At 39.9% G+C, this 23,047-nt stretch overlaps 1 protein-coding gene across 2 annotated transcripts in view; it reads right to left on the bottom strand.

Annotated features, from left to right (window-relative positions):
- tanc1a (tetratricopeptide repeat, ankyrin repeat and coiled-coil containing 1a) overlaps positions 1–23,047 on the bottom strand; it is a 123,875-nt gene that overhangs the window by 38,665 nt on the left and 62,163 nt on the right. For both annotated transcript variants that reach the window (XM_036569901.1, XM_036569903.1), the window contains exons 6-8: positions 12,321–12,540; positions 8,840–9,112; positions 1,447–1,572 (exon numbers count right to left, since the gene is read on the bottom strand). In XM_036569901.1, coding sequence (XP_036425794.1) covers positions 1,447–1,572; positions 8,840–9,112; positions 12,321–12,540 — 619 coding nt within the window. The remainder of the gene's footprint in view (positions 1–1,446; positions 1,573–8,839; positions 9,113–12,320; positions 12,541–23,047) is intronic.

Below are 23,047 nucleotides of genomic sequence, written 5' to 3'. Positions count from 1 at the left end.
CTGCAGGTAGGCCAGTTCCGGACTCTTCTTCTGCGAAGCCGTGCTGTTGTGATGGATGCAGTATATGGTTTAGCATCGTCTTGCTGAAACCTTGTCTGGATGTGAGCATATGTTGTTCTAAAACCTCTATATATTGTTCAGCATTGATGGTGCCTTTCCAGATGTGTAAGCTGCCCACACCATAGGGACTAATGCAACCCCAAACCATCAGAGAAGGTTTGAACTGTGCGCGGATAACCCGCTGAGTTGCAGGACACGGCGTTCATGGTTTCCAAAAAGAATTTCAAATTTTGATTCATCTGACCACAGAGCAGTTTTCCATTTTGCCTCAGTCCATTTTAAATGAGCTTTGGCCCAGAGAAGATGACGGCGTTTCTGGATCATGTTGGCATATGGCTTCTTCTTTGCATGATACAGCTTTAACCTGCATTTGTGGACTACACAGCAAGTTGTGTTCACAGACAATGATTTCTGGAAGTGTTCCTGAGGCCATGCAGGGATTACCAGTACAGAATTACAGAATCATGCCTGTTTTTAATGCAGTGCCGCATAAGGGCCAGAAGATCCTGAACATCCAATATTGACCGTCAACCTTGTCCCTTGTGTACAGGGATTTCTCCAGATTCTCTGAATCATTTGATGATATTATGTACTGTAGATGGTGGGATGTCCAAAGTCTTCACAATTTTACATTGAGGAACAGTTTTTCGCAGATTGGTGAACCTCTGCCCGTCTTAGCTTCTAAGAGACTCTTCCTCTCTAAAATGCTCTTTTTATACCCAGTCATGTGAGTTAGTTGCAAATTGTTCCCCCAACTGTTTTTTATTAGTACCATTTACTTTTCCAGCCTTCTGTTGCAGCCTTGTTCCTGTCCCAACTTTTTTGAGATGCGTTGCTGCCATCAAGTTCTAAATGTGTTAATGTTTTTCATGAAATGGTAAAATGTCTCACTTTTAACATCTGATACGTGTTCTATGTTCATATGTGAATGAAATATGGGTCTACGAGATTTACAAATTATTGCATTCTTTTTTTATTCACATTTATTTACATTTTACACAAAAAAATTTATTTACATTTTTTCCCAACTTTTTTGGAATTGGGGTTGTTCAATAACTGCTCTGTCTAAAGGCCTTTGCTAGCAAAATCTATTTCAGGCTGTAATTTTTGGCTTAAAAATGACAAAGCTTTGAATAATAAACAAAGCAATGAATTCCAATGTAACAGAAGAACACTCGAATATTCAGACTGTTTGGGTCAGCTCTACAGAAATCAGTGACTAGTCTGTGTGAGTCAACCAGTCTGGCAGAAATGAGATTAAAAACACTGGAGTGTTCTGCAAATTTTAATTACAAATAGGTCCAGGATTGAAGGGGTTAAAAGCAGGTAGAGGTTTGAAGTAGGTGTTTAATTGCAGTGCAGATGGGAACTGAGTGATTGTGATACCTTTAGCCTCCTGGTTGCGGCCGCTGGTATGCGCACCGTGCCAGGGCCCTCGCACAGACGAGCGCATCGGAGCATTCCTCTGTTCATCCAGATACTTCAGCTCCTCCAACTTAGTGCTGCTCGTAGCTGGAGAGAGAGAGAGAGAGAGAGAGAGAGAGAGGGAGAGAGAGAGAGAGAAAGACAGAGATAAAAGAGAGAGAAAGAGAGAGAGAAAAGAGAGAGACAGAGAGAGACAGAGTGAGTGAGAGAGATACAGATAGGAAAAAGAGAAAGAGAAGCAAGATTGAGAGAGAGAGAGAGAGAGAGAGAGAGAGGGAGAGAGAGAGAGAGAAAGACAGAGATAAGAGAGAGAGAAAGAGAGAGAGACAGAGAGAGACAGAGTGAGTGAGAGAGATACAGATAGGAAAAAGAGAAAGAGAAGCAAGATTGAGAGAGAGAGAGAGAGACAGAGATGAAGAGAGAGACAGAGAGTAAAAGGCAGAGGAAAGAGAATGAGGGGGGACAAAGAAACAAAGAGAAAGAGAGGGAGAGATAGAGAATGAAGAAGAGAGAGAAGGTGAGAGAGGGAGAAGATAAAGAAAAAGGAAAAGAGGGAAAAGCAGAATGTGGGAAAGAGAGAGATTCAGAGAGAGACCGGGAGAAAAGGCAGAGAGGAAAAGAAAGAAAAAGAGGGGGAGAAAGAGAGGGGGAGATAGAAACGTGAGAGAGAGAATGAGGAAGAGAGAGAAAAGAGAGATACTCATTAAGCTTCACTGTGCTTTTGCAGCACTGACTGTAAAACAGAAACAAAAGTTCTCAAAGCTCCAGAGGAGAACAGCCTAGAAATTAAAGACCCCAATTAAAGTCCCACAAGTACAAAGTGCTCCACAGCCTCAGCACTTCTGAAGCCCAGAGGACGTGTTGCGCTTAGCATTTTGTGTGTGTGTGTTTTGTTCAGAAAGAGCGAGAGAGAGAGAGAGAGAGAGAGAGAGTTTTAGAGCAGTGTGTTTGGCTGGCACTCTGTCAGCGGAGTACAGAGATTACACACACCGCCGCTGTGCTGTTACCAGGCAGGCATTCACGATCTGCCACTGCATTCATTGAATACAGAATAACACATGTCCACACCCACACACCCACACACACTGTACTGCACAGTGCAAAAGTCAGAAAGCACCCGTCATTTATTTCATTTCCAGTCAAAACAGCCATATTCAATTTTCAGGAGATCTCACTGAGGAGATTAGATATAGGATAATCCACTTGCATAAGGAAGGAGAAAGTCAAGGGAAATAAGTGAAAACAAACAGGAGTTTCCAAAACTGGAGTTCAAAAAATGATTGAAAGCTACAGAGAAAATGAGACTCTAATAATCATGCAAGACCTGGTAGACACCAAAACTGACCCCATCACATAAACAGCGCTTAAAGCTTTCATCTCTGAGAGAGAGGAGAAAATCAAGCTGCCTCAGATCTGAAAACATCCACAGGTGTTTCTGTCCATCCTTCCACTGTGAGAAGACAAGTCAGCGCTATGGGTCTGAAAGGATGTGTAGCTGTCAAGAAGCTCTTACTGAGAACAAAACAGACAAAAAAAAACAAATAAAGAACCTCAGAGTCCAGATCTCAACATCACTGAATGTGTTTGGGGTTACTTGGATTGTGAAAAGCAGAAAATACACCCAACTTCTAAGACTGAATTTTGGATGTGTGAATAAATATATCTGCAGATTTCTTTAAAAAACTGAAAGCAAGCCTCCTAAAAGGAATAGAAGCTGTAATGAAGGCAAAGTGTCTATACACTAAATACTGAAAATGTGATATTATATTTAGGCGACAGTGTGATTTTCTGTTAAATATATTATTTTTGCTGATGCTGAAAACTGAATAACTTGTACATAATGGCTGTTTTACCTGGGTATTAAATAAATGAAGGGTGGTGTCAGACTTTTCCACAGTACTGTAGATATACAATGAATTCAAAAGCAAAAATAAAACCACAAAAAACACAAACACAAAGCTACAGTCACTCATTCATTCACTCATTTCATTCATGTTTTTCTGCCATGCTGTGTTCAGCCGCACCCCCTTTATCCCTTATCCCCCTGCGTAATCTAATCTGGCTGAAAGGCGTAATCTCTGCAGATGGATGAGCGTCACGTTGCACTCATTTGTGGGGTATGGAGGGGTGGGGATGAGGGGAGGGTTTAGTTGGGAATGGAGCTGTCAGATGGCTGTTTGCGGTCCTCTTAGGGACACATCAGGCTTTTTCTCTCCCTTCATCCTCCTGTTCTGGTGTAGCCTGGCTCTAGGGCAGCTCTTAGGGGAGCAAGGGGGGTAGAAGTGAAGTCCACCAAGATGTGGTCTCAGCTGGGAAAGATACCAGGGCTTTGCCACGATACACAGTCCATAGATGAGAGGGAGTTAAAGATACACTACGGTGTTTTAACATACACACACAAACAGGAAACAAATTAAAGTAACCCAAGTCACCCAAAAAGCTAAGCTGTGCCCTGGCACAGATTCTAAGGCCCAATCTCATTTCTATTGTCTATTGGGTGCCCCAATTTTTGTTGAGATAGAGGGGTAGGGCGAAGTGTTAGGGCCACAAGGCTCTCCAAACAGAGGTTTTTCAGAGGTACACTCTAAACAGTGTTATGAGAAAAAAAAAAGAAAAAACAGCAAGATGGCTGCACAGGAGACCAAAGAATCCCACAAATGTGAGTATTTTCTCTGCAAATAATTACAATAACCACTGTATTATCTTAGTTTAATGTTGTTTCAATGTATTATGGTCCTTTTCTTCATAATAAGCATAAAAAATCGCTAGTAATAGGCCAATGTCTTGGTAGATATTTGGTAGATAATTTCCCATTCTTTAGTTATATGAAGCTGAAGTCAGATATTCACCAGATTCTTGTTCAAATTTTCCCCTTCCACCTTAAATGGTTCAGCAGTTCTGATGCCTGACACCATTTAAGATGGAAGGGGAAAATTTGAACAAGAATCTGGTGAATATCTGACTTCAGCTTCATATAACTAAAGAATTAGGGGTGGGAGATAATAAATAATTGTCCCCCCTCTCTGAAGGCATATGATTCCCAAAATGTAACTGCCGCACTGTAGACGACTCCAATCCAGATCAAAATGTATTATCATAATGATAAAGGTGATCAGTCAGAATACTTCTGTATTGTTTTGGAGTGACCCTTACATCTAAGCGGACAAGTGGAACCATTACTACAAAATGCTCCCCACAGCATAACAGAGCCACTGGCCCTCTTACTATAAAGGTCAAGCATTCAGGCCTCTACCTGCACACGCACGCGCCCACTTGATGAGAATGTAATGAAGGATGGTTCATCTAATGAATGAGCATCAAGCTCGATAAAGGTGCGCTTTCGACCACAATTTCCAACCCTATTTGCTGACGTATTTCCCATAGAGCTGCATAAAGCGCAGATGACTCTTTAGTCACGATTCCTAGAGAAATACTGTGACTCAAGCTCCTGCTGTCCGTGTCCCAATAATGATTCCTCTTAAAAAGTCTCTTAGTTCTTTTCCTTTTGCCAACTTAATCCACAATGCAGGTCACCTAGGCCCACTCAGCATTCTGATACATGCCACTGAGCATGGAAGGAAGATAATTGCTTAACTGTATGCCTGTTGTACACCTGTCTGGAAATATTTGCACTTGTTATGTTTCTTCACTCGTTTATCCAGGTGTTTCCTTCAATTTGTCACCTGTCTGTACCTGGAAGTAAAAGTCTTTAAGGGGTATTTCTGTAATAATGTAGTTCATCATGGTACCATATAGTACCCCCCTTAAACTGCCTGCTGAAGCTAACAAGAAATCGTACGACTTATTATTCAGTACCTACAACTGTGATGGCTCTGTTGGGGTCAGACGCTCGCAGAGCAGGCTGTGGTTAAAATGTTTAATAAAGGGTAATCCAGAAATGAAGTACAAGAGCAGGAAAAGAGTCATACACAGGCAAACGGGGCAATACAGGCTAAGCTAAGTCAAAGTGTAAGACATAACAAAAGGTCACAACACGAGAGAGGCAAAAAAGGGTCAGGCTAGAATTGTAAATGAGAAAAATGAGCAAGAAAACAAGCCGGGAAGTCAAACACTGGAACAAAAGGCTTGGTAATGCAAAGGAGACTGATACAATACTTCACAAGGAGGCGAAGGAAACAAACAGGTCATATGGGTACATGAACAGGTGACAACAGTCAATAATCAGGTGAACTGGAGGGTGGATAGGTAGATGTCCGAAAGTCCGTGGTCATGTGACCCCCCAGAGGATTCTGGGAGTTTGAGTTCTGGACTGAGTGAGGGGTGTTGGTCTCTATGTGGGAGGCATGACAGAAATAATAGCAGTAATAGATAAAATGATAAAAAGGTTGGACACATTTAAATTAAGTATTCAATGTAATACAAATGATGTAATAGAAATGAATGGAAATGATGTACACATCTGAATTATGTACATTCAGTGCATTACTTTTTGGTGAACAGTATATTCATTGGTAATTACTTTGAAGCAAATATGTAAGTCATGTATCTATGAGAGCGGGCAATTTCGAGTTTTTGGCCTAGGGTGTGTCCACCTTTCCCCTTTATTACAGCTTCCATTTTTTTTGGGAGACCTGCTTTCAATTTTCTGCACACTGCACAAGTTCAGTCTTAGAAGTTGGTTGCACTTTCTGCTTTTCACAATCTAACTAATTCCAAACAAATGCAGGCAGAGTCCAGCTGAAAACAATACACCTAAAGCATGTCAAGACCGAAGTAACTGGCCAGTTTGAGTGTCAGTGAGCTGATGAATTAAATCTGCTGTGCATCGTTCATGTCTTTCTGTCCAGCACACTGTTGAATAGCCAACAATTCTGCTGAAACGTATGACATCTCCAGGAATATTTTTCCACACCTCCAAGTCTTTGAAGATGGCTGCATTTTCATTTGAATGCTCAAATACTTTAATCCTAATTTAACATGTACTCAGCTGGAATCCAAAATCATTACAATACACAGTAACGGTCTTTATGTATATATAACGTTTGTCATGCCGATTTTCCATCAGAAACACTTTGCCATAATATTTTCCCAGCAGCGGTATTCCAGCGCCTGACTAACTCTTCTGGCGAGTTCTAACTGCAGCAGTAGGAAATGAAAGCCGCACATTTCCTTGCCTTCCAACAGCAGCGGCAGAATCAGTGAGGCGCTACAGTGAGCTCTCTCCTCTGGGACACACACAGACACACACGCTCTCACACACGAGGAAGAAGCTCCTATTCTTTCACAAAACACACACACACATATATATATATATGCAGACAGCTGTGGAGGGACAGCAAATCCCAAAAGCTGTCCGCTTTCACGAAAAGACACGAGAATACATCCCTTAAGATGGTTTTAAAAAATGAAAGTATGGAAAGGAACGTCTACAAAGATACAAACTTACATCTATTTCACATTACACCGAAACACAGGCACAGAAGAGCTTCTTTAAAGGGTTCAATCATTAAACCCTTTAAATCCAAGCTTATTCAGTTATTAAGCTTTGTTGTTCAGTAACTTTTATGAATTATTCAGCATCTACTATAAAACTAAAGACCACACCAAACAAAATCATGCTTGATTTCTTACAGTCATAGTGACAGGATTACTAACATCATACATCTGAGTCATAAACAAGCAGTTCTGTTTTGTATTTGCATGTCTATTATAGTCATTTAGAGCAGATTTTGGAATTAATATGTTTCACGGCCTCTGAAACACCACGATAAATGAATATATATAGGTCGAGGGTGAAGGAGAGTGAGCATAGGTGTTTTCTTCCAGGTGGTGCAGTACAGTTATAAAGTAAAGTGCAGTCAAGGTTATTCAACGTTCAGTTTCAGAAAGAACAGAACAGCAGAAAACAGAATTATTTCTGTTTAATTTATTATTATTATATTATTAACAGAATTTCACAGAGGCCAAACCACCTAATATATCAGATTTTTCAGTATTTAGTGTGTCCAATCTTTGCATTTATTACAGATTTAATTCTTTTCTTTTATTACTTGCTTTCAGTTTTTCAAAGAAACCTGCAGGGATATTTTTCACCACTTTTTTCCAAGTTCAGTCTTTCAGAATCCAAGTAATCTCAAGCAATGATGTTCAGTAAGGTTCAGTGAGTGCATTTCTGCAGTTATCTGATAATTCAAGTGGTCATGTAAACAGCATATTCTGATTTCTTAGATCTGAGTAAGGTCTAGAAATCTGATTAGTATTCCGATAAAGAGAGCTGGATTTTAGCTCAGTAATCAGATTTCTCAGTGCATGTAAACTCTTACTCTGATTTTTTTCAGATTTCTCAGTCTCTCTTGTGCAAAACAGATCACTGTACCGGAAATAAACAAGCAGTGTTATTGCGAGACGCAGCAAAACACTTTTTAGAGCTACGCTGAAACCAAATACATGCTTGAAAAAATGAAGTATTCAAATATCTTTCATCTTCTAAATGATATATGTTCATATTTTCAGGTAAAGTGGCTTAATGTGTTTTAAAAAAAAGCTGCGACATGAAGTTTGAGTTTTACATTATGTTTACGTCACGTTTTCTCCTGTGAGTTTATTGGCTGGTTGCAAAGCAGAAATCTGATTACCCGGAGTTTCCTCATTATCTGGTTGCTGAAATGCATGTATTACTGACAAAATCTGATTTTCTGCAGTTTCTGTAACACAACGGTGTTGAGGTCTAAGCTTTATGGTGCTCAGTCCATTGTTCTGAGAACACCAGCACCTTCTTTGTTTGCAAATGTTATTCTTTTTTGTCTATTTCCTTTTCTCAGTAAGAGCTTCTTGACAGCTACACATCCTTTCAGACCCATAGCGCTGAGTCATCTTCTCACAGTGGAAGGATGGACAGAAACACCTGTGGATGTTTTCAGATCTGTAGCAAGAGTGGAAAGCTTTTAAGCTGTTTATCTCATGGGGACAATTTAGGTGTCTACCAGGTCTTGCATGATTGTTTGAGACTCATTTTCTCTGCATCTTTTTATCGCTTTTTTTTTTTAAACTCCCATTTTGTCTTTTGCAGAGTGCTTTACATTTGTGATCACGCATTTGGTTGTCATTATCACTGAGAAAGCACCAAGTGCCACTCACTCACACTTGTTAAACCTGTAAAAACTATGGAGAAGATTCATACTACATCCAAATCATGAAAATCATGAATGTCATTAGCATTTACAGTTAAGCGTATCATCAAGTAAAACCCGAGTGGGATTAGATACGACTAATTTCGGGAAGAAAAAAATAATCCAGCTCAAACAGATCTTAACATGTAAGTTATACAGTTTAATGTAGAGTAACCTAAAGGGCTTAATGTATTAAAAAGGAAGTGATGCAATCGCTAACTGACCTGCCACTGAGTTGGGTCGTGGCATGACCAGTGAGGTGCTGTGGTAGGGGGCGGGTCCGTCTGAAGGGGAGGAGGCCGGCGGTGGTCCTTCAGCAGGCACAGTCTTGGGCTGGATGTCGCTGGCCGCCGCAGGATCTACTGCAGGGACGGGAGCGGACGGCGGAGGAGCATGGTGACCACTGTCCCTCAGAGCCGCACCACCACCGCCATCTTTACCCCATTCCAGACTAGAACCACAGCGCTCCTCGTTCTCACTAGAACTGGTGACTGTAGCTAAAGAAGAGAGAGGGAGAGAGAGGAAGAGAGAGGACAGACAGAGGAGAAGGACACAGAAGATAGAGAAGAAAGGACAGAAAGGAGAGGGCAGGATAAAAATAGTGGTTAGAATCATGACTCCACAAATGAATTAACCCCTTATGCTGCAGGCTGATTATTCAGTTATTAATCCTGAGACTTATTATCCAGTAACTACTATACATTATTCAGTGACTACTATAAAACTAATATGTAAATTATGCAATTAGAAGAGTGCAGAATTTGAGGTGTGGGCCACATACAGTCCCCTGAAGTTTAAAGAGTTTAACCCTTCTAGCTGTATCAGCAGCAAAAGGCTTTAAAATAGTGAAATATTTGTGATAAAAGTCATAAAAGTAATCGCTGGCGAGTGTTTGCTTTGTACACTTGTCTCTTTGACCTTTCCTTCCTGCATCCAAATAAAAAGCACTATTTTGGGGGGAAACAAAAAAAGCACTGGTGTCCTACTTCAAGAAAGCTCAGGCAGACCTGAAATAAAGACAAGGCCGTCCCAGTTTCACCAGAGCGCACCTCAGGCTCCGGGATATTACAGTTAGCAGTGAGCAGCAGAAAAAAAACCTGGGTTTTGACATGAATAGGCTCTATTTTACTAAGAGCCAAGCAAGACCACAATAAATGGAGAAATTCCTCAAGTGCTCTGAATCACGGAAAGTGGGAGTATGTGAGCGCCTGTGTGTGCTTGACTGTATCAAAGAACCTGCTGGATAAAATATGTGCCATACGCCGTTGTGAAGGTACTTGCAAAGAAAGATTATGCAAATGTCCAGCATGTAGTTCCTGTCATGACGTCTATACACTTATACTTGTCACTTAGATGTTGGCTGCACTTAAGTCTGTCAGACAGGACATAATAGGAAAAGAAAAGCATGGACATCAGCTTTTTCTAATGCTCTGTGTGCCTAAGCATAGTGGTTGTGATTTCAGTGTAAATTAGGGTGGATTTTACCAAGAAACAACGTAATAAGCACTGTAAAGTATGCGAATACTCCAGTGTTTCCCCACCTAATCTCTGGAAAAGAGCAGAGAACGCTTTGACTCAAAACACATGTATAATAGAAGTCAATGGCCATTTGCTTCAGCGCTTGTGGCTGCATGCATAAAACATCTTACAGGGCTCATGTAATGGAAAACCTAATTTTCTAGGATTTTTTGGAATAGGAGTTTGATATTGTGCATAAACATTGCTAAAGTTTCAAAGCATAACTTTCAGAGCTCAGAGAGAAACTAAGTTGCTCGTTTTGAACGAACTGTTTTGCAACACATTTACATACATCCGCCTATTCGACTTAACTCTACCTATTTACACTGAAGTTATAAAGAGTGTTTCAGTCTGAACTGCTTTCTGAAACGTGCTCAGTGCAGACCAGCCAATCAGAACAGCGATCATTTGCATCATTTCATTCAGCTAAAATCTGAGAAGGTCCAGTTACATCAAATTTCTAGCTAACAAAGGTCCAGATAAACAAACTAACATAAGTAAAAGGCAACTACGGCTACATTTAAATGCTTAACTGATAATAACAGGGTGTTTCCTGCCTTCTCCCCAGTGACCGTTGGGATAGGCTCCAGCTCCAGCTCCCCCCGCAACCCAGGAGGATAAGTGGCTTAGAAAGTGTGTGTGTGTGTGTGTGTGTGTGTGTGTGTTGGTTGTATTTTGAATATATTTTTATAGCCTATTGAGAATTTTAACATTGCAAGGTCACTGACCTTTTTAAATACAGAAATAGGCAAAAGAAAAACTCTTAAAAGCTTAAATATCTTTAAAGTTGTTTGTCCACAAAAGAAAAAATCCTGTCTTTTCATAAGATCAAAAAATAAAATAAATTAAAAATAAAATTACATCAAAATGAACAACAATAAGGGCCGTACTAAATGAGCGTGTCATGCTCTTGTGCTGTCAGGGAATGAATGAGGGATCTTTCATGTGAAGCTCTGGGTTTATTGTATTTGTCCTCAAAACTGAATTTTGTTGGTAGGTTAATTCAAAAGGAGCGTTTTGTTTCACCGCACTTTATATGTCCAGTTTTGACGAGCGCCACAGACTCTAACCACAAGACAACATCAGTTTTGACTTTGAAACAGAGAGAAAAATGTAAAGTTCTCTGTTAATTCACTTTTAACACTGTTCTGTCGACTTTCTTGCTTCACTACTCAGGCCAGAAATAGTAAACCAAATTAAAATATCTATTAAAATATGTTAAATTATTTGCTTTCTGACCTGTTATCTAGCCCTGTTGTCTCTGTTCTGATGAGCTGCCTTTGGCTAAATCGTTTAGATAAATTCAAGAGTGAATGAAGTGGAACACAGGTCTGCTACAGAAGCTGTGCATGTTTATATCACTGAAATGTGACCATTTCTTACATACGTTAATCAGATTTGTACAGAATTCTTTCAAGTGGCCAGTTTGATTTGCTGGGGTTGGGGGTGCCTTGGGGGGGGGGTGGAGCCTATACAAGCACTCACTGGGCAAAAGTCAGGAAACACCCTGGACAGGTCGCCAGCCCATCACAGGGTGCCCTCTAGCTAACGAGCCCTTTTTTAAATATTGCTGTTGTCGGAACAAAACCTTGTATCTTCAAAATGGTAACTTTACAGGAGAAGGAAAAAAACATACTCTACTTTTAATGTCAGTCAATGAAACCAGACATTTTTTTAAGTCATTTTGGGACGTTTATTTTGGTCCATGAAATTTGCACACAATGTAAAAGGCAACAGGGATTTTCCAATGATGTCAAAAACTGAAAAATGACAAAAATGGAGATACAAGGTTTTGTCCCGACAGCAGTGCTATACAGTTTTAAAGCATAAAAAAGCACAGTAACAAAAACTGCCTGCTTAATTCAAAGGGATAAAGAAAAGTATGATAAAAAATAGGTAATGTTAAAAACTGAATCATCTTTATGTGCCCTTAAAGATCAATACTTTCCACTAGATTTCCCTGAAGTGACTTTATGCAACTTACTTAAGGTGATGATACGTATGAAGAGGCAAAACTTAAGATGTTCCAGGATGTTAAGGAGTATTCTCTTACGACAATCTCTGCTATCAGCGAGAGACTCAACGTGACTGTGGCTTTACCACTTTACAGCGCTCTTAATGGCACGCAGGCAGTAGAGTGAGGGCTCAGTGTGGTACAGGCATGCTGGCTGTGTGTGTGTGTCTCACCGATGATGCCGCTGTCTTTGCTCTCCAGTGTAGAGCTGGGAGTGGTGGTGGTGGTGGTGGTGCTCGTGGTGGTGGTGCAGGGTCCAGAGCGGCACAGAGGGGGTCTCTCTGTGGAGCCGGAGCTCAGGGGCAGGCTGGAGCATGGGCTTTCAGCGCTGGGAGACGCTGTACTGCTGGTCAGAGTGGAGCACGGACTCGCCCCCTGACTACTGACTGTACACTGCAGGGAGAGAGAGAGAGAGAGAGAGAGAGAGAGAGAGAGAAAGAAAAATTGAGACAAAGATGAGAGAGATGAAAGAAGAAAGAAAATGTTGAAGAGAGAACAGTTGGAAAGGCAAATGAAAGGAAGTGAGCGAGAGAAGAATGAAAGGAAAAAGAAAGGAAGAGAGGGTGAAAGAAAGAACGAGAGAAAGAGAAAAAGAAAGAATGAGTGAGACAGAAGGAAAAGAGAATATAGAGAAAGGAAGAGAAAGAGAGAGAAATGAAAAAAGAATGAGAGAGAAAAAAGAAGAGAGAAGTGAAAGAAAAAAGAACGAGTGAGGGGAAGAAGAATAGAGAAAGAGGAGAAAGAAAAGACAAAAAAGAGAGAATAGAAAGAACAAGACAGAAAGAGAGAGACAGTAGTAAGAAAGAAAGAGGTAAAAGAAAAAGGAAAGTGAATGAGTGAGAAAGAGGGAGAGTAGAAAGAAAGAATAAAAGAGAAGTAAAAAAGAAAGAATAAGTGACAGAGAGAGGGAGGAGTAGAGAGAGAAAAAAGAAAGGAATTAAAATGTAAGGTGAAAGAAAGAATGAGAGAAAAAGAGAAGGAAGGAGGAAAAGAACAAAAGGCAAAGGGAGAGAGAGATGAAAGAAAGAAAGAAAGAAAGAAAGAAAGAAAGAAAGAAAGAAAGAAAGAAAGAAAAGATGAGTTGAGTGAAAAAAGAATATGAGAGAAAAGAGAAATATGAGACAGGTGTAAGAAAAAAGGAAAGAATGAGAAGAGGGAAGAAGTGAAAGAGAGAAAGTGAATGAGAGAGAGTGACGGAAGTGGGACAAAGGTGAATGAAAGAAAGAAAGGAAGTGAGAGAGAGATAAAGAAAGAAAAACAAGAGAGAGAAATCAAGAGAAAAGGAGAGAGAGAAAGAGAGAGATGGGAAAGGGAGAGAAAGAGACAGAGAGAGAAGGAGAAAGAGAGAGAGAAAGGGAGAGAAAAAAGAGAAGGAGAAACAGAGAGAAAAGGGGAGAGAGAGTGAGAGAGAAAGGGAGAGAAAGAAAAAGAAAGAGAGAGAGAGAAAGGGGAAGAGAGAGAGAGAGAAAGAGAGAAAAGGGAAGAGAGAGAGAGAAAGGGAGAGAGAAAGAAAGGGGAAGAGAGAGAGAGAGAGAGAGAAGAGAGATAGAGGGGAAGAGAATGAGAGAGAGAGAGAGAGTGAGAGAGAGAGAGAGAGAGAGAGATTATTTAAGCTTCACTTAACAGTCCAGTCACTTCTTTAGTCAGTGTAGTTTAACTCTAATGAGCTCTATGAGGCTGCCGTATCTAGAGAGTAATAAATGCTAACAGCCATAGAGAAAAGCACGTCATATAAAACTAATCTCCCAGCCATGAATTAAGCCTAGTCTTGGACTAAACTACAGTGCCAATACTAAATCACCACTGGAAAGTCCAGGTTTAGGCTTAATCTGGGTCTGGAAAACCAGCCCATAGTATTATAAACCACATAAGCATAAAAGATTACATAACACAGCCCAGTGTGGTTTATGGGAAATGTATAATGATTCTGGCATGCAGTTCACACAATGGCTGGTAGCTTCCATTACTTGTTCGCTACATTAGCCTCGTAGCTCCAGTGCAAAACTAAAGACACAAGCTTTGGACACCAAACACAGCTGCACAACTAAAACAAGCTTAATACCATTTCCACAGTACAACAATAGACACACACTCAAACATGGCATGTATTAACGCCTTGTGTCTTCATGTTTTAGGGTTTACTCAGATATGTTAGAATATAAACATATACAGAACATATAAAATATACCAGACTTTTGCACAGGCCACATTTTCTGTTTTTTTTTTTTGTACTAACATGTTTAAGTCACCAAATAAACAGAACTGCACTTCACTATACACTTTAAAATACAGTACAGTACTGTAGCTCTCTTCAGTGTCATTAACTGCTCCACTAACTGCTCATTTCTTTACAAAGTCTTTTCAGTGTGTTCAGCTTCATCAGCTCTACCGTCCTCTAGCCCTACATTAATGTCCAGTTTCTAACCACAGTACTGTTGGCTGCATATTTCTATTGTTAAGCAGTTGAATATCCACAATGATTCTGTATAACAAGGTCTTTAGGCACTTTCACAGAATTTAATATCTTTAATTGATATGTTTCATTTTTTAAATCTATTTAAGACTTTCTTAAGACTTTAAGAATCTGTGGGAATCTTGATTAACATGTTCTGCACAGAGACTGTAGCCTTGTGGAAAAAAGTCACCATGTCTCCTCTCACCTTCTATTAGCTTCTGTACAGTAATGACCACCTTAATCAGCTAAAATGAAGGAACACTTTGGCTCTCACACTTTAACTGGTAGAAACAGTTCACAGCAGAGTTAAAAGATCCACTAATATTTCACCTATAAGCTTTAAAAACTTTTATCGCTGTTGCCGGAAAAAAAACCTTGTATCTCCAAAATGGTAACTTTACAGGAGAAGGAAAAACCTACTGTACTTTTAATGTAAGTCAATGGAACCAGAATTTTTTTTAAGTCATTTTGGGCTGTTTATTTTAGTCCATTCTTCATGAAATTTACACACAATGTAAAAGGCAACAGGCATTTCTAAATTATGTCAAAAACTGAAAAACAAAAATGGAGATACAAGGTTTTGTTCCAGATGCAGCGTTATATATTTGTATCCAAACGTGTAAAAACTCTTGGTCAAATTACAAGAAAATATAATTTCTGCAAATTTTAGAGGATAATTTGAAATTTATTTGTTAAATTTAACATGCATATCTCCTCAATATGTTAAATTCAGCACATATAACAGTAATTGTAAAACAAAGAAGTGTGTTCTTTGACTGTGGAGGTCAAACTTTTGGGTACAACACATTTGTGATATAGTGTGTGTGTGTGTGTGTGTGTGTGTGTGTGTGTGTGTGCGTGTGAATGTACATATATATTTTGTCAGAACAAAACCTCTGATCTCCATTTTTGTCGGTTTTCAGTTTTTGACATAATTTAAATTTACATAATTTAAGTATAAATTGTGTGTAAATTTATGATGAATGGACCAAAAGAAATGGCCCAAAATTACTTGGAAAAAAGTCTGGTTCCATTGACTTACATTAAAAGTAAATTATGTTTTTTCCTTCTCCTGTAAAGTTACTATTTTGGAGATATGAGGTTTTCTTCCAACAACAGTGATATATATATATATATATATATATATATATATATATATATATATATGTACACACACACACACACACACTCACACACTATATGGCCAAAAGTATGTGGATACACTAGAACTCCTAATTACTGAGTTCTGGTGTTTCAGCAACATCCATTGCTAGCAGGTGTATAAAATCAACAATTTCCCAGGTGTACAGATGCTGCAGTTTCTCACTGTCAGTAATTTGGGCCTCACTGAAAAACTTCATGACTTCTAATGTGGCACTGGCATAGTGTGCCACCTTTGCTAGTTTGTGAAACTTCTGTCCTGCTAAGCTGTAAATCTGCCCTGGTCAACTGTAAGTCCTATTCTAATGAAATGGAAGCATCTATGAGCAACAACAGCTCAGTCACGAAGCGGTAGACCACACAAACCCACAGACTGGGACCGCCAAGTTCTGAAGCATGTAGCACGTAAAAATCACTATCCTCTGTAAAGAAGTCAGGGTCAGCAAGTTTCTCTACAATAAACCAACTGAATCAAACTGCTCTGAATGACTTTGTTTACATTTTATTTGAATTATGCAGAAATTTTGAAACATCAGTCAAATTTCCTTTTAATACCCCTAACTGTACAATTTTAAAACTTTATATGACTTTCTAAGAATCAGCAGGAAGCCTAGAACATGTCTTGTTGATCGCCTACATTTGAGTTAAGGTTGATTTTTTTGGCAAAACTCCACAGCCATATAAAGACACTGCTGTAAATACACTAACCCCCATTTAGTCTGCTTTAGTTCTAGCATGAGCAACCAATGATATGCACTCAGTCCAGCAAGAACAGCCTGCAGGAATTAGCTCACTCTGACACATTAAAGGTCAATTACGCAGCTACAACCAACAGGAGAATCAATAAACTAATAAAAACAAATAACATGACTACATCGAGTCTAAAAATAAGATCACACGCAACTAAATCACGCTTCATTTTTGCAGCAGAAGTGAAAGGATTACCAGCATCAAACATCTGAGTCAGAAAACTGCTTGCCTGCCAGTTATTTATATATTACTGTCGTCATATCAGACCTTATTATTGCATTTTATTTTTTTAAAGTTACCATTTTATACAAGGTTTCGTTATGAAAGTGACCATATGTAGTTCTTTAGAACTCATTTCGAAGCACAGCCTTTGATCACCCTGACACTTGTAAATATACACTCACTGGACACTTTATGATGTACAACTTGCTTATATCTTCACATATTTCATATCAGTTTGTGTTAGTCATTCTCTTGTCCTTCAGTGGTCAGTTTCTGGTGGACTATTCTCCCAGCAGTGACACAAGGTCTTTAAAAACTCCTGCAACACTGCTGTGTCTGATCCACTCAGGTGCTGCACACACACACTAACCCAGTGGTCACCACCTGTGGACCTGGAGATCGACCATCCTGGAGAGTCTAGTTCCAGCCACATTATGCCACACCTGCTCCAGACAATGAACTTCTTCAGAAGTTCCAGATTGGCTGAGTCGGACGCATCAGTGTTAGGTAAGGGGCGGAAACCCGTTAGGATGCAGGTTGGAACAAAATACTTCGGGAAAGTAGATCTCCAGGAGAGGGAGGGTTGGTGACCACCGTACTAAATCTTTGCCTTTATTCCAGCTTTCAATCCTTTTGCCTTCAGTTTTTCAAAGAAATCTGCATGATATTTTTCCACATCTCCAAAGTTCAGTCTTAGAAGTTGGTTGTGTTTTCTGCTTCTCACAATCTGAGTAATGACAATTACAGATTTAAAATCAGTCCATAAAACCTTGCTAAACACCTCCAGTTTCAGCGTTCTAGTGCAAATGTACTTCTTTTTTGTCTATTATCGTTTCTCAGTGAGGCTTCCTGACAGCTACACATCCTTTCAGACCCATAGTGCTGAGTTGTCTTCTCACAGTGGAAGGATGGACAGAAACACCTGTGGATGTTTTCAGATCTGAAGCTAGAAAGGAGCTCTAAAATTAAGGCTTTAAGTGCTTTCTATCTGATGGTATCGGTTTTAGTGGTTTACCAGGTATAGTTGTTGGTAGTCCCAGTTGGTAGACCTTTTTTGTGCAAGTGGATTATCTTATATCTAATCTTCTCAGATATATCTCCTTCAGCCATTTTAGCTGCACATGAGAAAGACGTTTGCGAGTCAGCTGAGGTGTGTTTGGGTATTTGCTTGCATGAATGTTAGTGTCTCTTTGAAGGAAACATAATGTCAGTGACTCCTTTGGGAACAGCTGTAGTTGGGAGGACACAGCTGTAACTTAATGGTTTAAAGACTGGAAGGATGGAAGAGCTAAAGTTACAGTGTGCACAAAAGTAAAGAGTGAACAAATGAAATACTGAGAGATTTGATATTACATTTTTGTGCAGTTTTCTGTTAAATATCTTGCTTTTTTCCTGACACAGCTTGTTGTTAATGGCCATTTTCAGTGGAAATTGAATAAAGGTAAGGGTTTTCTCTGACTTTTGCACAGCACTGTATGTGGCAAGCATACCTGATAAAATTCACAACGAGTGTAAATACAAGATATCTAATGAAGTATTCAGTAGATGTATGGATTGGTGGAGTAAGTGTTGAATAAGAAATGTTTCTTGCGCAAGTGGTGCTCTCATCCAGAGAAGATCCAGCCCTAGATCTAGCTCTGTCCTCTACCTCTGCCTCTAACTCCACACTCTTACACTCTATATAGGTCAGGGAGAGTGATGTGTGTGTGTGTGTGTGTGGAATCAGTGTACCGGAGCCCTGGTCTCCTGAGAGCAGCCGCCTGCCAGCAGTCCACTGATGAAGGACTCTCATCCCCCCACCCACTTCAAATACGCACGCGTGTTGTGTACACAAACACACAGAATCACTCACTCACTCACTCTCTCACTCACTCACACTCATCCCTCCCCAGCAGCTAAATGCCCTTTCGCCCTGTCACACAGAGAACGATGCACCTGCAACATCTCAGTGTTGCAGTTACGTTAGAAAAGGGCTGCTGGGGGTCTGCTATTCCCAATCCATTCACGAGGGTCTGCATTTGTTACCAACACAACACAAGGCTGGACAAAATGGCAATCAACCGCACAGATCTAGCAGTTTTCCGCTTTCCTCTGAGCACATTCAGCTGTCCAATGACGCTGTGTGAGCGGCAGTTTGAAAAGATGCAGTGGAGCTTCACAGGTCTTGGAGGAAGCATGAGGTAGCTTTGGCCCTCCAAGCGCTGGTGGTATCGTGTGATTGAGGGAGTCCTAACTAGTGTGTGGAATTGAAGATGACTAAATGGGGGAGAAAACTGGCAAAAAATCAAAAAAAATTGTCTCTTTATATATTTTTTTTCTGAGAACAAGTTGGTATGGACAAAATTAATCCTACCTCTAAATGAGCAAAACAGTAATGCCACATTTTAAAAAATGTCATGAAAAGGGAATTAGTTCACCCAAAAAATATTCAGCATAATTAACCCGTTAAAGTGTGAACAAAGTCATTCAGACTTTCCATTCTAGAGAAACTTGATATGTCAGAAATGATGTAGCTTGATCTCGTAATGAGAATAAATGTCCAGGGATCTGCCACTCACATAGGTATCCTCCCTCTAAACCCCACCTCTTTCAACATCCGGAGACTTTAACAAGGCAGGCAAAACAAACTAGCTAGCGAAATGCTATCATTAGTTAACAGAACTATTTTTCTTTTGCAAGAGGTATTGTTTATTTTTTACCAAGCATAACATCTTCTCTGCACACGACACATCTACTTATTTGGAGTAGACTTTTTGGTAAGACTTGTCAGCCATGCTAACTTAGGTTACATCTATGGGCTAACGACAGGCTCGCACTCGGTCTGACAATTTTGACAAGCACACTTTTGCCCCCTACTTTGTATCGCAAATGATGTATCAGAAAATGATTAGTGCAACATTTAAAATACTGCTTTGATGACCACAATGGCCCTCGTTCTTCCACTGCTCTCTGAAAATTTGCCTTCTTATAATTAGTTAATATTCAAGCATTTTGCAGTTTGTTAAAATATTTTTATTGTACATAATACTGAAACTGGTTGCTGAGATTTGCTGTGATTTGGCCATAGTTTTTTTTTTTAATTCAAAGTTTTACGTACTGGCATCACCACATCCAGTTAAACAATATCAGTTATACTCTCTGGGCATCAGTGGGTAAAACGTGGGCAAACGACTGGCTTGCACTCCGTCTGACAATTTTGACAAGCACACTTTTGCCCCCAATACTTTGTATTGCAGAAGATGTATCAGAAAATGATTACATAACATTTAAAATACTACTTTGATGACCACAATGGCCCTCGTTCTTCCAAACTGTGGAAAAGTAAGTACAGATTCAAGTGCCCAAAATGAAACACATACATGATATCAGACCTAGCAGTGATTTAAGCACTGATGAATCAGCTTGAGCTGGTGGAACAAGCTCCCGTCCACTGCTCTCTTTTCGAATGAAATGCCTGAAATTTTGCCCTCTTATAATTATTTAATAATCAAGCATTTTGCAGTTTGTTAAAATATTTTGTATTGTACATATATGCCAAAGATGAAATGAATATTGAAACTGGTTGCTGAAATTTGCTGTGATTTTACTGTCTGATGTCACTGTACATAACCTTGATGAATAAGGACCACTGTTTTACGTAGCGGCATCACTACATCCAGTCAAACAATATCAGTTATACTCTCTGGGCATCAGTGGGTAAAAGGTTAGACAGCTACAGTCGTATGCCAAAGTTTGAATGCTCCCCAAGTTAAATTACATGTTTTGTTGAGTGAAGTTCGCACTGTGCCTTTAACATATGGTGGGAGTATATATGGGAGAGGAGGCTGACTGAGGGAGGGGAGAGAACTCTGAGAACTTGGGCTGAAGTTCTGGGCAGCTTCTGTTTGGGGCTAGAAGGACCTACCCCAGCTGGACCTATTCTTTTTTAAACTGTGGTAAGACTGAAATAGGACTGAGGAACAGGGATGAGACGGGGTGGTGGTGGGGACTGCGAAAACGTTGTCACGGAAAATAGAAGATACAGATAGGAATTTGTAGGGTGTTGGATTGAAAGAAGGAGGGGATTCAGGCATGGACCTCCCAGCAAATTTCAGTTATTCCTTTAAGTTAACCCATCCTTTACAGAGAACAGCCACATAATTGGATTTTTTAATGCTAATTTTATTGCACAATTTCTATTTAGTCTCTGAGTTCAACATGTAATTTGACCTGGGGTTCCCACACTTTTGCAAATGACTGCATGCCGTCTGGGGCTCAGTCTCTTTTTAATAAAACATGCAATACCTACTTTTTAATAAAACATGCAATACCTACAATACACTCAGAAAAGCTTTCATTTATTGTGCTAATAATGCCATATTGTCTAACTGTCCACCCTTAGCATGGGTAAAAACTGCAGTGTTAACACTTCATTCTGTATTAATTTGCAGTAATCCTATACTGTCCATATAACATTAACCGCTCACAGATATGATAACATGTGTCCCAACAGAGTCATCATGGATGCAAGATCTGATAAATAACAGGCAAAATGGACGAGAGGTTGGACTGAATTCCAGGAGCTTGTAGCTTCTCTGCGAGCTTTGATGTGATCAGAGTGTGCTGCCATCAGCTGTCATGAATATTATACCCACGCTATGTAAATCATCCAGAGTGTTAAAACAGTCTCTGATGTACAGTAAACTGGGTATTAATTTAACTATTTAGTTACATTCGACAGGGGACTTTTGCCGTCAGACATAATGAGAGACAGCTGTTGGTTCTACAGCTACCACATGCAATTAAGAAAACAAGTTGGGCTTCAACAGGGCAGAGGCATCCGTCTATAAATCATCAGAATGGATATTCATGGCAAAATTTTGCAGCAGAGACCGGCAGCCAAGAATAACTACTAGCTCTGTGCGCATTGATCCATAAAATGCAATGTAAGCCTCTTAGGACTGGTTTAGATCCCTGATACACTGCCCAAAAATCACACACACACAGGCTCAACGTTCTGAGTGCGACACTGATTATGTGACTGAATCAGGGGACGAACATGGGAAAGTACAGCTAGACGCAGTCACGTTTGAGAGGTTTTGCAGAGGTTTCCCCGAATAAAGAGCAACCTGCATCCATACAAAAGGCCGGTCTGTAAAACATCTTACACACAAAAACAAAATGTAAAATTCAATCCAGTGCTGAACAGCGAGAGTCATCTAAATCTCTCCCTGTGAGCCGCTGAATTATCGGAATTTTGGAGGAGAGCATCTACTGCATGCCCAAATCCCTGCCTTCTCTCAGCACGCTGGACCCATCCAAACCAACATGGAAGTACGCTTCATAGAGCAGGCAGCAGAGAGTGACTCAGACGAGGGAGCAACAGCAAATGAATACAAAAGAAACAAGTTACTTCTTGTCTTCTCAGACAGACAGTACATTTTCATTTTATTGTCGTTATTAATCTTCACACTCATTACTGTGAATTATTCAACTGTAACTACTGTCAAACTAGTTCTGTAATTACGAGAATGAGGAATGGAAGCTTAAGGCGTCAAAGGAGTGTTTTTCAACCTAATCAATATGCCGCATATGAAGTACCAAAGACAATCATTTCAATACATTCCCTTTTACTTAATGAAGTAGGGATGGACGATATGGCAAAAATATCACAATATTTCACAACCTTTTTATGATACACAATATGCATCAGTATTTAGTTCTGAGGTTTGATAAGATGGACAAAAACAGACAAATAGAACCGGTAGTGCCAAAAATCTAAAATTGCGAATACAATGATTTTATTCAACTTTGCTCATACTGTGCTGCACCAAATTAGGACTAAATATGTTCTCTTAGTAATGAAACATGCAGTTGTTCACACACACACATTTTCTAAACCGCTTATCCTATCCTGGGTTGCGGTGGTGCTAGAGCTTATCCTAGCAGTCATTGGGTGGAAGGCAGGAAACACCTTGGACAAGTCACCAGTCCATCAGAAGGCAGACAAACAGACACACACACACACACACACACACACACATACACACACACACACGGGAAGAACATGCACATTCCACACAGAAAGGACCCTGGTAGCCCGGCCGGGGAACCGAACCCAGGCCCCTCTTGCTGAAGCAACAGCGCTACGCAATTGATCAATGTTCTTTAAGTACTGACGATATCTGCGAAATGTACTCACAGCTATAATGTTATTCGCGATAACACACGACCTTGAGTGTTTTACTCTGTTTATACAAAAGTGCTGCAAAATAAAGAAAAAAATAAAGCAAAGAAGCCCTGAACACCGTATCAAATGCAAAAAAGTAGCAG

Source organism: Colossoma macropomum, unplaced genomic scaffold (assembly GCF_904425465.1).
Source record: "Colossoma macropomum unplaced genomic scaffold, Colossoma_macropomum, whole genome shotgun sequence".
Classification (NCBI taxonomy): Eukaryota; Metazoa; Chordata; class Actinopteri; order Characiformes; family Serrasalmidae; genus Colossoma; species Colossoma macropomum.
The sequence above is the reverse complement of the archived record's forward strand: the minus strand, read 5'-3'. Positions and strand labels throughout refer to the sequence as shown.